This window comes from Rhinolophus hipposideros (genome assembly GCF_964194185.1).
Source record: "Rhinolophus hipposideros genome assembly, chromosome: 12".
In the NCBI taxonomy this organism is placed as follows: Eukaryota; Metazoa; Chordata; class Mammalia; order Chiroptera; family Rhinolophidae; genus Rhinolophus; species Rhinolophus hipposideros.
Genome location: NC_138058.1, coordinates 24,465,047 through 24,481,624, shown reverse-complemented (window position 1 = coordinate 24,481,624; position 16,578 = coordinate 24,465,047). Strand labels below are relative to the sequence as shown.

Below are 16,578 nucleotides of genomic sequence, written 5' to 3'. Positions count from 1 at the left end.
AGATAGACAGTTTCAATAATATTTAATAATTGCTTTCAAGGAGCCATTTCCAAAACATTTTCTGGTTACTCTGATTCTTCTGGCTCCCAGCATTCCTGGAATACAATCTTTCCTGGTCCATGCAGATTTTCCCTTCACACCACAAGTTCTCGTGATAACTCTTCTTTAACTCTTCTTTTGTTATCCCTTCTCTAATAGTGACTTTTCTTTTCAGCTTTACTGAGATATAATTGACATATAACATTGTGTAAGTTGAAGGTATAAAATGTGATGATTTGATACACGTAGTATATATTGCAAAATGTTTACCACAGTATGGTCAATTAAAAAATCGTTCACCTCATGTAATTACCGTTTGCCGTTCTTGTCATTATGGTGAGAACATTGAAGCTCTACCCTCATAGCAACTTTCCAAGTACACAATACAGTATTGTTAACTAGAGTCACCACGCTGTCCATTGGCTTCCTAGAACTTATTCCTACTATAAATGTTGGTACTCTTTGACCAACATCTCCTCTTTCTCCCATCCCTCAGCCCCTGACAAGCATCATTCTATTCTGTTTCTATGAGTTTGAAGTTTTTAGATTCTAGTTCTAAAAATAGTGTGACATCACTGTCTGACTTATTTCTCTGTCTTATTTCACTTAGCATATTGCCCTCAAGGTCCATCTAGGTTTTTTGCAAATGGCAGGATTTCCTTCTTTTTTGTGGCCGAATAATTCAGTATTTCATTGTGTGTCATTCATCCATCGATGGACACTTACATTGTTTCAATGTCTTCACTATTGTGAATAATGCAGCAATGAACATGGAGGTGCAGATATGTCTTTAAGACAGTGATTTCATCTCCTTCAGCTACATACCTGGGTGTAGGCTTGCTGGATCATATGGTAGTCCTATGTTTAGTTTTTTGAGGAACCTCCATACTGTTTTTCATAGTGGCACCAGTTTACATTATCAACAATAGTGCACAAGCTTCCCTTTTCTCCACATCCTCACCAGCAGTATCTATCATTTATTTTTTTATAATCGCCATTCTAACAGATGTGAGGTGATAGCTTATTGTAGTGTTCACAGTGACTTCTAAAAATGTGTATTTGTTCCTCTTTGGTCTCTTTCCTGATCTCCACTTTTGTGTTTACAGTTAGTGGTCATCTTCACTATGCCAAAATGGAACTCCCCATTCTCCACTCCCGCGCTTGCTTGGGACACCCACTCACCCAGCTAGGAAGCTGGGGAGCGGTCACCTGCAGCCGTGTTACCCATCACTGCACATGCAGCCAGCCAACATAGGCTAGAGAGTCGGCTTCTTGATTGCTCTGGAACCCATTCCACAGTGCCTTAAAGTGGGCTGGCCTCCACTCACACAGGACTGCTATTCTCCCCGTTCTGCTCACTCTGCCTTCTCTAATCTAATCCACAGGGCCTCTGCATCATTTCCAATGATTTTTTTTCAGATTATAGAAAACTTTGGAAAATGTAGAGAAAAGTAGAAATAAAATAAATATCACTTGTAATCCTTCCATCTAAACATAAGTAAAGTAATACTATTCCTGTTTCTGGCAAGAGTGGAGGTTTTACAGAGACCCGTATTAACACACACTTTTTTCCCCCAAAATTGATCAAACTATATACGGAGGGTGCCAAAAAAATGTATATACATTTTAAGAAAGGAAAACTGTATTAAAATTGTAATACTCAATATATACCGATAACAGAAGATGAACACAAGCCACATTTTATTACTGCTGTTACAAGAGATGCTCAAAGTGGTTACCATCAGCGTCCAGACACTTCTGATTACGGCGAACTACGGTATTTCTCCGAAAATAAGACCGGGTCTTATATTAATTTTTGCTCCAAAAGCCGAATTAGGGCTTATTTTCAGAGGATGTCTTTTTTTTTCATGTACAACAATCTACATGTATTCAACTACAGTCATGTCATCTTCTTCTGGAACATCGTCATAACTCCAAACCCCGAATTCTGGCTTGAATTTCTTGCAAATTCATTTCCTGTAGAACCATTGGTCCCAATCTCTCATGCCCAGCAATAGAGCTCTCCTTAAATGAGCACTTCCTGTCCATGTAGCCTGCTCGTAGTGCATTGGCAACACAGCTGTCAGTGATTTTATCCCATGAATTTTTCACCCACGTCACGACTTCTTGCAGGCTAGGCTTCACAAAGTTTCCACGCTGATTTCTCTCCATTCTATTTTTGATGTAGTCATTGATTTCCATGCACAAATCGTCCTTGAATGGCTTATTTATTGCAATATCAGGAGTCTGGAGATAGGCAGTCATTCCTGCGGGAATCATTATTTGATATATTCTTCTCTCTGCAAGGCACTTCTTCATGTGTTTAGCACTGTGAGTGCTGGCGGAATCCCAGACTAGCAGACCTCTTTGACCACCTCGCAAAACAAGTGGCAGCATTAAATCGACCCATTTCCCTATAACTGCTTATGTGCACCAGACTTTTTTGGTTTCAAGAACATAAATGCCTGAAACACGTTCAACCTTATCTTTCTTGTCCTTAGTGATGATTAGAGGTGAGGCTTTCTTTCCATCCAGACGAACTGCCAAAGTACAGGTAACGTGCACTTTTGTAACCAGTAGAGGAAATGTAGATTGACGAGGCACCCCTCTGCTCAATTGTCGTTTGAGATCCTTGGTTCATAAACACTGCAATTTCATCCATAGCAATCATGTTGGAGAGTAGGTAGTTAGAAAAGTCGATGCCATCAACAAAGGACTTGAATGCAAGTGCATGTTTAATAACTTCAGTGTCTTCCAGCATGAACAGTGCTGTTGATCTTCTAGAGACATCTCATATCTCAGAAGGAAGCCATCCAGCCATTGTTGTGATGCTTTGAATTCTTCTGGGGTTATTTCTAACTGTGGTGCCATTGCAAGGGCAAATGCTTGACTGTCAGCCCTGCGCAAAACCAAAACCTTTGCTCTCCTGTCAGCAATCCATTCACAGATGATGTCTTCCAGCTCAGGAAATAATGGTTGCTGACCTGACCCACACTTGTGCTTCTTAGCATTTCCCTTGTCCACCTGTTGACTGAGGTTATCATACTCTGCTTGTCATTTTCAGACCATTCAGAGATCCCACTTCTCTTTGCAGAAAGCCATAAGATTCTTGCCCGGGGAGTCCTCCACGATTCCTTTCTTGTACTCACGGAATAGCTCTTTTTCCACTCATCTGGGAGTCAAAATATTATTCCCTTTAAATCTACCATTAAATCAAGGGTTAATTGAAGACTAATGAGACAGTAGTGGCAACAAAAATGATGACAGTTAAGAATGGTGGTCAACACAAAAGCGACGAAAAATTGCAGGCAACCAAAATTCAGAAAACGTTTCTTTATTTCACATGAGTGCATTAAATACGTCGCTTGCAGCACACGACATATTGAATTATGAAGATTCATATTAGACACAACCACGTCCGTTCATTATCAAGTGCGCATGTTACTCATGTGTTGTGTCTGTACTCCAATTGGTCTCGAGTTCATCTGTTTACATAGGCGTTTACCTCTCATCCAAAGTCTCCCACTTGAGTATTTACAAATACTTAATTATAATTTATATTATCATTTATTTTAATAAATATTACATAAATATTTAATAAATATTATTTATTTATATATTAATATTATTTTATAATTCAGTATGTCTGTCATGTGTTGCAGTGGACGTGCTAAATGCATCCATCTGGCTGACAATCTTAACTGGGGCTTATTTGGGGGGTAGGGCTTATATTAACGAGCATCCTGAAAAATCATGCTAGGGCTTATTTTCCGGTTAGGTCTTATTTTCGGGGAAATACGGTACTGCTTGAGCAATGTTGACCAAAGTGTCCACTTGCATACATTTTTTTGGCACTCCTGGTATATACAGGTTTGTAGCCTGTTTTTTTTGCTCAACATTATATTGTGAACATGTCCCCATATCATTAAAAATTCTTTGAAACATCTTTTTTAATGTTTTGTAATAATTCCAGAATCTGTTTAAGTGGTTTTTGTTGGAAATTTAGATTATTTCCATTTAGGGTATATTTATCAAATGCATGTTTGATCATGTTCCTCCCTACTTAGAATCAGTGGCACCATCTCAGATAGGACAGAGCCCAAGGTTTTCACATAGCTAACGGCCCTCCACAGCCCACCTCACCTTCACCCCATCTGCTTCCCACCTGCTCCACTCCTCTTGGGAAGCTTTGACTCCCTTTCACCTCCTATTTTTTTCTGCTCCTATTTTTCAAGATCCATCTCAAGCTTAATCTCTTCTCTGGTCTTCCCTGACCAACTTCAGTCAGAATAAGTTTCTTTTCCTGTAACTCTGTGTAGCATTTTGGAGATATGACCCTTATAGTACTTTTCTTTCCCGTTATTTCCCTTATGTTTAAAAATAGAATAGTAATACACGTTCATTATCTCCTATTGAAAGTACACCTTTTTGCATATAGAGTGAAAAGCCATTTATCTCCACCCTTTTCTCCCACTCCTTTCCCAGCAGTAACCACTATTAGCAGGGTTTTATTGTGTTTTTATTTATCTGTCTTCCTTCCTGATCATAAGCTCCCTGGGCCAGTGTCTAACAGGCAGATGGGCGCACAACAGGGGCCCAGAGCCTGCCCGTGAAGGCCTGAAGGCCTTAAGAGCAGCAGAGCTTAGGGAGATGTGGTGAGAAGAGCTCGTGTGTCTCTGGAGTTTGGTAATCCCATTGCTTTCTGTCTTTCCACTGCTGCCTTTTCTAAGGATTTATGAGCAGCTTCCAGAAATACAGAAAAAGAGAGAAGAAGAGAAGAGGAGATTGGAATATAAGTCGTACCGGCTGCGAGCCCAGCTCTATAAAAAGGTCAGTCAGCCTTAGAGCGGGATTGATTAAGTTTATCAGGGGAAAGAGAAACTGAGAGAAGCACATCTGACCTGTTTGGATTAATGACATTTGGGGAGTGAACTTAAGCTCCGGATGCATTGTACCACTGCTGAAATTTAGACAATAAACGCACCTGTGACTAGCAGTTTTCAAATCTAAAAATAAGTTTAAAAATAGATTTCAGATCTAAAAATAAAAAGGCAAATATAAAACAGGCACCTTCCAGGCATGCATTTGGAATGAAGCCAAATTTCATCCTTAGGCATCAGTTTAGACATATGTCATGGAGGTAACATTCAAAACTATGAGAATCCTTGGGTTTGCATTCCAGAGTCCCAGATTGTAGCTTTCTGCCCCTGTGGGTAAATCAGGTGCCTCTAGAACTTTTGAAATAAACTGGAAAACATCTGGGGATAGCTTAAGAGTTGGCGGCTTACGAAGTCAGAGCTGCCACTACCCTTTCCTGCCCACAGCCCCAGGGAGATTGGGGTGCGGGGCCCAGAACCTCACAGGCCAGGGGACTTGCTAGCAGTCAGTTCCTTGAGAAACCAGACAGGCCACTGTGCCTGAAGGTTCATATCCTTCACTGCCCTCGTTTCCTTCCCAACCCCATCACTTCCCATCCAGAAGACTCTGAAAGTCAGAAATCAAAAGGCGAGTTCCGACGAGACTGATGTGGGATTGGAATCTGTTTCTGGAGTGCACCCCAGAGCTCGGGCTGGGCTCCCTCAAGTGGAGAAGCCCAGGCACTGCATGGCCTGTGTGGTGTGTAAACATCAGGCCTCTCCTTGTGCTGGTGTGTTTGTGAACTGACGGATGGATTAGTCTACCAGAATTATAGATTGATCTGTGTCTGTATAGAAATAATCGATATTGAGTATATATCGTCTTCCGTTATACACTTCAGGAAGCATTTTTTGCATAATTACCACAGTTTCTGTAGCTGGGCAAGATAAACAAGATTTCGGGAGAGCCACACTGGTCTCCTCAGCAATATGTCTGGGGTAAAGAGTGCCTGTCTGCCTCTCATAGCAACAGTTCCTGACTTCTTTCCTGCCTTTCTTTTCTTCCACAGAAAGTGACCAATCAACTCTTGGGAAGAAAAGTTCCCTGGGACTGACATAAGATTATTTTCCTCAAAGCCTTCAAATTTTATTTTATCAACCTGAAGAAGCACAATTCTTACTTTCATGAGTATGGTTTAATAAAACTCTTTGTCCATGTGTAATTTAGAAGTGGTAACCTTCTAAAGAGTCTGGAACAGAGGGGTGATTAAGAGAATTCGTGGTTTAGGAGCAATACTTTTTTCAATGGCTTTGCCCACAGGGATGTTTGTTACAACTATATTATCTCTTAATTCTAGCCAAGAATTAGACCCTTTTTGTATGTGTTTTTATACTTTTAGAAAATAAATGACTTCTTATTGACTCATCGTAAACCAAGCAACAAAGGATCATTTCTTCGCATCTGGAGATGTGCAGGGAGCAATTGTTCCCCCCACCCCGGGAGCCTCCATTAAAAAGCATCAATCAAGGGAAATGGGCTGTGAGAATGAAATGCAGCCTTTCTCTAGAAACACAGCTCAAAGTGGCAAGAGCGCTACCGTAGGCTTTATGGGGAGGATGTCTGATTAGGGTATCTGCTAGGCATGCCCAGAGCCTCCCAACACCGTGGGTCCTGAACCTCCCCCCTTAGCCTCATCCCATCTGCTTTGTATGCCGGGACAAAAGGCCGTTGGTGAATTTTCCTCCACCTTCCCTCTTGTTTTCAGGACCCATGGAACCAGTGTTCATAACCTGGAAAACCACTTCTGAAAAGCAGGAGTTAATATATGTGATAATGTACAGAAAGCACCTGGAATTACAACTGAGGCCCAAAGTCGAGCAGGGGAGGGTGCTAAGCAGGCTTATTCTAAGTTCAGCGAAGCCCCAGCGGGGCATAGGGGCCAGATGCCTCCCCAGAGGAAATATCAAAGAGCAGGCCCTGCCACCAAGCACAACTCAGAGCTTTCAAATGATGCCACCCAGACTCCCTAACTCAGAAGGAGACGGTGACGAAGGCTCAGAGAAAAGATCCGACGGTGCGTGCGTGCGTGCGTGAGAACTCCTAGTTCTTCCCTGTCGTACGGGACAAGGTAATTAACCACTGCGGGCCAGTTGACCTGTACAATGAGAGGGTTAATATGTGTAAGCCCCCTTTCAGCTCTCAAGGGCTGTGACTTGAAAAAAAAACAACAACCACAGGATTTCACTGGAGCAAACCAAAACACACACTTTACCAAACCATATTCTTTCTCAGCTCTACCAAACAATGTGGGCAGGGAAGGAAAATTGAAGATGAAGTTTAACTTGACCAGAAGGTTGTGAAGGTTGTGGGAAGTTATTACTCAGAATACAAACAGAAAGTGAGAGTTGTTTAGAATCCATCCCCACAAGTGTCCAAGGTAAAGATCCTGATCTAAGGAAACTCCAGCCCCTCCCCCAAGGCTGGGTCATTTTCCAAATCTGACTGGGCTGCATTTAAGGGGGTTACAGTCACAAGGCACAGAGATATGGGTTCTTCATTTTCTTGGTCTACAGCCCTAGTCCTATCTGCTCCTCTCCTACGTGTCTCCATAGTTGGCCAGAAAAAACCCAGATGTGCAAACCAACTCCTCCTTAGACACTAGGGTAAGTTCTCCCTTTGTTTTTTCTTTTCCTCGTCCTCCTTGCTCTTTCCTCTGCTGCTGGTACCTTTACTCTGGAAGGTCTTGTTGCACAGGTGAAATCTGAGGCTGTTCTCTGGACTTAGAGGAAATAGAGCCCCTTCCGAGGCCAGCCCCGCTTTCTAGACTTCTGCCTGGGGTTTGGGGCCCAGCATGTTCCCGGAGGCGTGGCCAGAGTCACATGTGCCTAGGGTCCCTGACCCATTCTCATCGCAGCATCCGCTCAGCCTTACATTGCTCCCCCGTGAGGCAGTGCACCATCAGAGTCCAAGTCCAGAGCCCCAACTAACCATGGGGCAGATGGCGCTGGACTAAAAATACTCCTACTCTAACTTCATGACATAGGGGCTCATGGAGAAGAGGGAAAGTGCTTGTAGGGACCCACTGTCAGTCCCTGACTTAGAGGCTGGGAGCTTTGGCCAGGGAGGAAACCAGGGAGCAGCCTTCATACTCAGGAGACAAACCCCTAGTGCCATCTTAGGACAGGCAGGTGTCAACCCCAGACCCCAGTAAATACTAGGAAAGAAAACCCATTATTTCCTGAATCTCTGGTTAGATAGTAAGCGCCATGAAGGCAGGAATCATAACTGCCTTGTTCCCTTTGTTTTGCCAGGGCCCAGAACACTGTGACTCATTAAGGATTTGTTGAAGGGCGCGCAGAAGGTGATCAGTCCAGATTTGAGACCAGAGGCTCTGGGAAAGACTTTAGGGAGTTCTAACGGGTAGGTTACGGGAGGCCCCTGAATGTCATGAAGACATAAGGAAACATCTGGATGGAGTTAGCGGTTGAATAAGTGGTAAATACATAGAGAACTAAATAACAACCAATAAAAGATAATTCTTGTTCCAAGGGAAAAAATACAAAACAAAAACCTGCATGAGAGGAAAAATAATCGTAGTTTTACTGTGAGGCTTAGCTTAAGCACAGAATATTGACGGACCCCAAACAGGGACATATCCTCTTTGGGAAGCCGTGGAACAGGAAGGGTGCATGTGCACGGTGGAGACATGGCCTCAGCCCCCTGGGGGTGAGGCAACAGGCCAAGACCGATCAGTCAGGAAGGAGCCACACAAGCTCGATTAAGAAGTGGAAGTATGTGCGCAGGGGGAAGTGTCGGGCTGCTCTTGCACATCACAAATCCATAGCACTCTCTTTAAAATAGGCAGGTACATATGTAACTCAGACAGAGATTGAAAAAAAACAACACTGAAAACTTAAAGACTTGAATGTGAAAGGCAAAACATTAAAACACTAAAAGTAAATATAGGAGAGTGTCTCTAAGAACTTAAAAATGTCAAGGCACACAAAAAACTTTAAACCATAAAGAAAAATACTAATAAATTCAATTGATAAAATGTAAAAATTTTGTTCATCGAAGAACACATGAAGTCAGTGAAACTGCAAGGCACAAATGGGAGAAGATAATTGCAGCATATATAACCAACAAAGGGTTGTAGCCAAAATATATAAAGAACTCCTCTATGAGTCAATTTTTTTTAAAGGCAATCTATAGGAAGATAAGCTAAACAAAACATAAGCAGGCAGTTGCACAGGACAACAAACACAACTGGCCTGTAAAAATATGAAAATTTACTCAACTTTATCATTAGGGAAGTGCACATTAGAATAAAAATACCTCTTTACACTGACTGGGTTGGCAAAAATTTTTAAGTCTGACACTGAAGTGTTGACACTGATGTGGATCAAATGAAATTCACGTGCCTCTTGAGGAGGTTTGCATTCACTCTGCAACCTGCAATTAATTTTAAGTCTGCAAAGGCACACCAGGTGTCGGCCCCAGAAAGGCTCCCAACATTCTTCATAATAGCGGAGAACTGTAAACAAGTCCAATGTCCTTTGACAAGAGAATGGATAAATAAGAAGTGGTCACACAGTAGAATTTTAGACAGATAAAAAAATCAATGAACAACAGACACACACATCAGCCATGATGAGTCTTAGAAATAGTGTTGAGGGGCCGGCCCGGTGGAGCAGGCGGTTAGAGCTCCGTGCTCCTAACTCCGAGGGCTGCGGGTTCGATTCCCACATGGGCCAGTGGGCTCTCAACAAAAAAAAAAAAAAAAAAAAAAAAAAAAAAGTGTTGAGTCAGAAAAGATAAACTGCAGAAAACAATCGTATGACATCATCATCATTACAAAATTCAAAAACAAGCCAGATTGACATTGTTTAGGGACACGTGGGTTTTTTCACATGTTCAATTACAGTTGACATTTAATATTTGATATTAGTTTCAGGTGTTCAACATAGTGCTTAAACATTTATGTAGTTTACAAAGTGATCTCTCCCCCAACCCTAGTTAGTCTAGTACCTCCCTGGCATTATACAGTTATTACAGTATTATTGACTATATTCTCTATGTCGTACTTTATATCCCCATGACTATTTGGACATGTTGCTTTAAGATGAAAGATAGATGGATAGAAAGATGGATTTTTTTTTTTATAAGGAAAATTCAATAGTGAAAACCTCTTGAGTATGATGGGGTTGGGGAAGAGACATAGTTTCTTATAAAAAATTGTGTCACCTTTCTAGTTCTTTAGTTGGGTTCATGGGTATTCATGTTATGCGTTATAATTTATGTAAGATTATTTTTATGTATCAAATATTTTCTAATCTTAGAATAAGCAGTTTGAACAAACATAAATAGTTAAACATAATGTCTAGCTGTTGTAAACAATGTTGCCACAAACATCAGGACCCAACATCAGCTCTAAGTGTCCTTTGTAAGCCTGTTTGGGAGGATTCCTTTCCTTACACTATGGTCTGGATTGTTAATTGTCTTTTATTCCCCTCTAGAATATAATCTACAGGAAGACAGGAGATTTTTCTGACTTGCTCACAGCTCTATTCCCAGTGCCTAGGATAGCTTCTAACCTCAGGTGACAATAAAGGTTGTTGGATGTTCAAATGTTGCTGAACTAAATGTTGTTTCACTGTCCCCAAAATGAATTACAGAGATGGGTAGCCAATTATGGTGATAACTGAGATGAACGATGAAAACCAGTGGCCTTTATGCTCTTGGGACCAAGTCTTCTCTACAAAGCAGTTAGAACTAGGAACAGAAAGCCTCCAAGGCTAAAGGCCTTTGTTAATTGAGCATCTATCATGTTCCTGGATCTATGTTAACCAATGGGTCTACAATAATGAGAAAGAAAAACTCAATTCCTATTTTTTAAGGCCCTCTTGGAGAGGGCTTAGAGCCACTAGAAGGAAAAAAAAAAATCTATTAAAGACGATTAAGTTTCTCAAGAGAATGCTAGGTGAGTTCCAAGCATCGAGACACTAAAACAGCCTACTTTGAACATTCTGAAAGCAGAAATAGAATGTGTACTAAAGACAAATTATTCACATTGTTGAACTTTTTGCTGTGAACCCATTGGGACTATAAAATGACACATACAATTTGAAAAGTAAGTACTTGGGAAGAAAAATATATGGGATGAACTATTCACAAAAAAGAGAAATGCAGCAAGTGTACTGGGTTCTTTTACACTTGTATTACAAATGCATGCAAATTATGTTCCTTTTTTGGATTTGGAATGACCTGAAGAGGCTTTACTCTGAGGTTTGGCGCTTCACCCGTAGTTCATTCGAAGACTGGTATGTCCTGTCACCAAGAAAAAAGTCTAGTTGGGAAAATGAGTTCTAATGCATGGTTGGAAAGGTTTTCAATGTGTGTGTATTACAATTAATGCTTAAATGTGTACATAGGGGGTCAATTTTATTGTAGACGTATTTTCTTCCTTTGTTACCTACTAGTTAGCTGCAAGTTACATAATCTATGTCCTAATAACTCAAAGCCTTTTGTTTTAAGTAAGAATGCCATTTTCAAAATTGGCAATTATCAATAAGAGTTAAATGAGACAAAGAACTTTAGGGCTATTCGAATTGGACACTTTGGGTCGAGGGAAATTGTCATTTTATATTTGGTTGATGTATTTTCTTTGCAAAAACACTGGCATGTGAGCAGGCACTATAACTTTGAATGTGAGGTAGAATTGCATGCCAGTATATTTCTAATCTTTGAAAAACATTCATTCAGTCAATCAACTAATATTTATTGAGTACCTACTATATGCTAAACACTGTTCAAGACATTGACCACATATCAGTGAACAAAGCAGACCAAAACAACCTGCCACCCCAAGGATCTTACATTCTAGTGATGGGTGAAGGAGTGATGGATTACAAACAATTGTTGTGATAAACGAGTAACTTATATAGTATATTAGAAGATTCTAAGTACTGTGGGAGAAGTGGCTCTTGGTGAAGGGAATCATTTTGAAGGAAGGGATAAGCTCAGGGAGGCAGTTACAATTTCAAATAGTGCAGCCAGGTACACCCTCATTGAAAAGATGTGAGTCAAGACTTGGAGGTAAGAAGAGCATTCCAGGCAGGGAACAGCAAGTGTATTTAAGGAACAGCAAGGGCTCAGCGTGAAGTGAGTGGAGTGAGAAAGAGAGCATACACGATCAAGTAATGTAGGGGTCAGCAACCTAGTGTGACCTGTCTTTGTAAATGAAGTTTTACTGCCCATTCATTTACATAGTATTTCCTCTGGCTGCTTTCATGCTACATCTGCAGAGTGGAGTAGAGAGAGAAAACCTGGCCTACAAAGACATATTGATACCTTCCCCATCTCAAAATCCTTCATCACTTACGCAAAGACCCTTTTCCTGAATAAGATAGTAATATTATCTGACTCTAGAGAAAATATTTTCTGACCCCTGTTGTAGATGGGGTCTTCTAAGCCATCTACAACACGCTTTGACCTGAGAGAAACAGGGAGTCCTGAGAGGGTGAGAGCAGAAGGACAGGATCTGGCTCTCGTTTTGAAAGGATCATTATGGTGGCTGTACTGACAAATTTTACAGCGGCAAGAATGGGAGCAGGTAAACCAGTTAGCACTGTGGTTCACGTGGTACACGAGTGTCCCAAGGACACCGCAGCAAATTCCCCGGGTATAGCAGGATATTCTACATTTTTGAAGGATTCACAGCAGTACTTGGCATCGGCCAGATACCAGGGAGCCTCCACCTAGTAGGTATTCCACAGGTTCAACCTTAGGTCATGCTGTGTTCTTTTCAATACTGTCATATCTTTGTGAAGCTGAGTTTTTAACAGTAGCTGTAATAAAAAGCAAGTAATATTTGAAAATCAACGTGGAGCAGAAAATGGGGCTGGCAGTGTTCATTTTAATTCCAAGGTTTGAGACGTTGTACAGCACTCAGTAGTCACACACATTCCCTTAGCAAGTAACTACGGTTATTTAAGAGTGAAATGAAAATACTCTTTTCTTGTAATTCACATGTATTATCTTTCAAATGTCTACTTCGTTGTCAGAATATTGTATTATTGTCTAATGCATTGCTTTATTGGAGGATTTTTCCTGACACTACTCTAACAAATCACCACAAGGTGATGGCTTAAAAAAAGCAGAAATTTCTTTCTTCACAGCTCTGGAAGCAAGAAGTCTGACATCAGTATCACTGGGACAAATGGTGTCCTCAGGGCTACACTCCCTCCAGAGGCCCTTGGGGGAGATTTCATTCCTTGCCTTTCCCAGCTTCTGCTGGCTGCTGGCGTTGCTTGGCTGGTGGCTGCCACCACGTCAGTCTTTGCCTCCATGGTCTCACATGACCTTCTGTCTGTCAAATCTCCTGCCTCCATTTTACAAGGACACATGTGATTGCATTTATGGCTCCCCCTGATAATCCAGGATACCCTCCCCATCTCAAGATCCTTAATCACTTATGCAAAGATCCTTTTCCTGAATAAGATAGTAATATTTACAGGTTTCAGGGATTTGGACCTGATCTCTTTCGGTGGCCATTGTCCAGCCTGCTATAGGCATAAATACTGATTCACTGTTGGCACCTAACTACTTAATAAATGTGACCGTTGTCATTTTTTTTAGCTTAGACATAACACACCAAGGGCTCTGAATCTAGAATGTTTGGGAACCTCTGAGTTAGGAGGCGTTTTCAATAATCCAGGCAGGAAATTATGGAGACTTGGACTAGAGTGGAAATGGAGGAAAGTGGTCAGAAATGGACAAGTTCTAGATACAAGTTGTGGGTACGGCAGAGGGACTTGCGGATGTCTTGGATGTGCAGTTCGGAGAGAGAGAGAAGAATCGAATGGTTTCAAAGGTTTCAGGCCAGAGCAACTGGAAAAAAGGTGTTACCATGGTCTTTTCCAGTGTTTGCGGCGCAAGGCGACATGAGCAGCAAAGTCTCCCGCGACACCCTGTACAAAGCGGTGCAGGAAGTCCTGCACGGAAACCAGCACAAGCACCGGAAGTTTTGGAGACGGTGGAGCTGCAGATCAGCTTGAAGAACTATGACCCTCAGAAGGACAAGCGCTTCTCGGGCACCGTCAGGCTTAAATCCACTCCCCGCCCCAAGTTCTCCGTCTGTGTCCTGGGGGACCAGCAGCACTGTGACGAGGCCAAGGCTGTGGATATCCCCGACGTGGGCATTGAAGTGCTGAAGAAACTCAACAAGAATAAGAAACTGGTCAAGAAGCTGGCCAAGAAGTATGATGCCTTTTTGGATTCAGAGTCTCTGATTAAGCAGATCCCGCGAATCCTGGGCCCAGGCCTGAATAAGGCCGGCAAGTTCCCTTCCTTGCTGACCCACAATGAGAACATGGTGGCCAAAGTCGATGAAGTGAAATCCACCATCAAGTTTCAGATGAAGAAGGTGCTTTGTCTGGCAGTGGCCGTTGGCCACGTGAAAATGACAGATGATGAGCTTGTGTACAACATCCACTTAGCTGTCAATTTCCTGGTGTCATTGCTCAAAAAGAATTGGCAGAACTTCCGGGCTTTATATATCAAGAGCACCGTGGGAAAGCCCCAGCGCCTGTACTAAGGCAGAGCTTAATAAACCGTAGTGCTGCCGTTAAAAAAAAAAAAAAAAGGTGTTACCATGAAGTCAGATGAGGAAACTGTGCATGGACTAGTTTTTTTTGCTGGAGAGGAGGGCGGATTGGAGATTTCATTTTTGTACATATTTAGAAAAGTAGATAAAAAGGGAAGGAAAAGTTGCACATTCCTGACCAGAGCCTGCCTCCAGACTCCACCTGACCACAGGCTTATTCCACCTTTCATGGTGGCCAAATGTACCTCTACCCATGAGCCCTTTAGGTTGTTGTGTTTTGACTTCTTATTCAATACATGTACTGAGCAAATACAGACATGAGGAGCCATGTTAGACAGCGGAGACCCAGAAAGCCCCATCTGACCCAGAGTCCGAATGAGGGCAGGGCAAATGGGACTCTGCTTTGGGGAACTAAAACTTACAATGCCCCTAAATTTAAAATAATTATGTCCAATGATGAAGCAGAATTTCAGAAAGATAGAGGCAGTGGCATGGTTTTTGAATTTCCCCCAAAACCGTTCACGGAAATAGATCAACCCAAACCAAATGCTCCTGGGTAACATTTACCATGAACTAGACACCCCCAAACAAGAGGGTGGAGCAGACCACCACCAGGCATGGAGCTGCTTGGTCTCAGCGTCTACACCCGAGTAAATGGCAGACCGGAGGAAGCATCTGGCAGACATGAGGGCATGAGACCTTTAAAATGGCAGCAGGTAGTCACTAGAAAGCAATGTGGGCCAACTGGGGAGCAGCAGCTGAGACTGGAAGGGATTTTGCCCAACAACAAAGTAAATAAGTATTAGGTTGGTGCAAAAGTAATTATGGTTTTTGCAATTTTTTTAAAAAGATTTTATTGGGGAAGGGGAACAGGACTTTATTGGGGAACAGTGTGTACTTCCAGGACTTTTTTTTTTTTCCCAACTCAAGTTGTCCTTTCAATCCTAGTTGTGGAGGGTGCCATTTCAGCTTCATGTTGTTGTCCTTTCTGTCTTAGTTGTGGAGGGCGCAGCTCAGCTCCAGGTCCAGTTGCTGTTGCTAGTTGCAGGGGGCACAGCCCACCATCCCTTTCAGGAGTCGAACCGGCAACCTTGTGGTTGAGAGGACGTGCTCCAACCAACTGAGCCATCTGGGAGCTCAGTGGCAGCTCAGCTCAAGATGCCATGTTCAATCTTACTTGCAGGGGGCGTAGCCCACCATCCCTTGCAGGACTCCAGGATTTGAACCAGCAACCTTGTGGTTGAGAGCCCACTGGCCCATGTGGGAATCGAACCTGCAGCCTTCGGAGTTAGGAGCACGGAGCTCAGAGATCTAACTGCCTGGTTTTTGCAATTTTTTAACCTTTAAACTGCAATTACTTTTGCACCAACCTAATACATGGGGCCTGGGACAGAGTGTGAAGGATTGGAGCAGTTTAGCCCCTCTACACTTTGAGCACCAGAGCTCCTTTGCAGGATGTAGCCCACACAGAGGGGACACTTCTTTCTGTGTCTGTGGAAGAACCACAGACATAAAAGGAAATGTCTTGATAAAGTTGGGGAGGGGAACAGAGCCAGGAACATCAGGAAGCAAACCCCATGTTTCTGAATACTCCACTAAAACATACATGCACACAAATTCTGTGAAGTTAGAAAAGGGATAATTAACCTCACCACCTTTTCTAAGTGCATTAAAACTGATTTCACCTCAAAATAAATAACAAAGGCTTGAGATCAAATCCCATACAAAGGTAGTATAAGAAAAAGGAAAATAAGAATAGCATGTCCTCAGACAATAAAAACAAGTCAGAAAAGACAGGCCCACAGAACAGATCAAAACCATAACCTGCTATTTCAAAATGAGCTAAAAGACATTAGGAAAAACAATGCAAAAGAAAAAAACACGGGGGACAAGGGAATGGGAAGCTATTATTTAAAGGGGACAGAATTTCTTTTTGGAATGATGAAAAAGTTCTGGAAATGATAAATGCTACCCATGGGTGTTTGGTTTGAGTTGATCCATTTCCATGAGAGGGTGTGCGGAGATTTAAAAACTATCCTGCTGCCTCCATCTTTCTGAAGTCCTCAATTTTTTGACAT

The 16,578-nt window shown here is 42.1% G+C and overlaps 1 protein-coding gene and 1 pseudogene across 2 annotated transcripts in view; both read left to right on the top strand.

Annotated features, from left to right (window-relative positions):
• Positions 1-14,419, top strand: part of ALMS1 (ALMS1 centrosome and basal body associated protein) — a gene marked incomplete at its 5' end in the record, with an annotated part of 157,221 nt that extends 142,802 nt beyond the window's left edge. The window contains 3 exons of the mRNA XM_081069627.1: positions 4,770-4,869; positions 5,966-9,562; positions 9,695-14,419. Of these exons, the coding sequence (XP_080925753.1) occupies positions 4,770-4,869; positions 5,966-6,010 (145 nt within the window). The 3' untranslated portion in view covers positions 6,011-9,562; positions 9,695-14,419. The remainder of the gene's footprint in view (positions 1-4,769; positions 4,870-5,965; positions 9,563-9,694) is intronic.
• Positions 13,839-14,491, top strand: LOC308506308 (large ribosomal subunit protein uL1-like; annotated as a pseudogene). The gene has a single exon. The product of its transcript is annotated as a large ribosomal subunit protein uL1-like (transcript).
• The last annotated feature ends 2,087 nt before the right edge of the window (positions 14,492-16,578 follow it).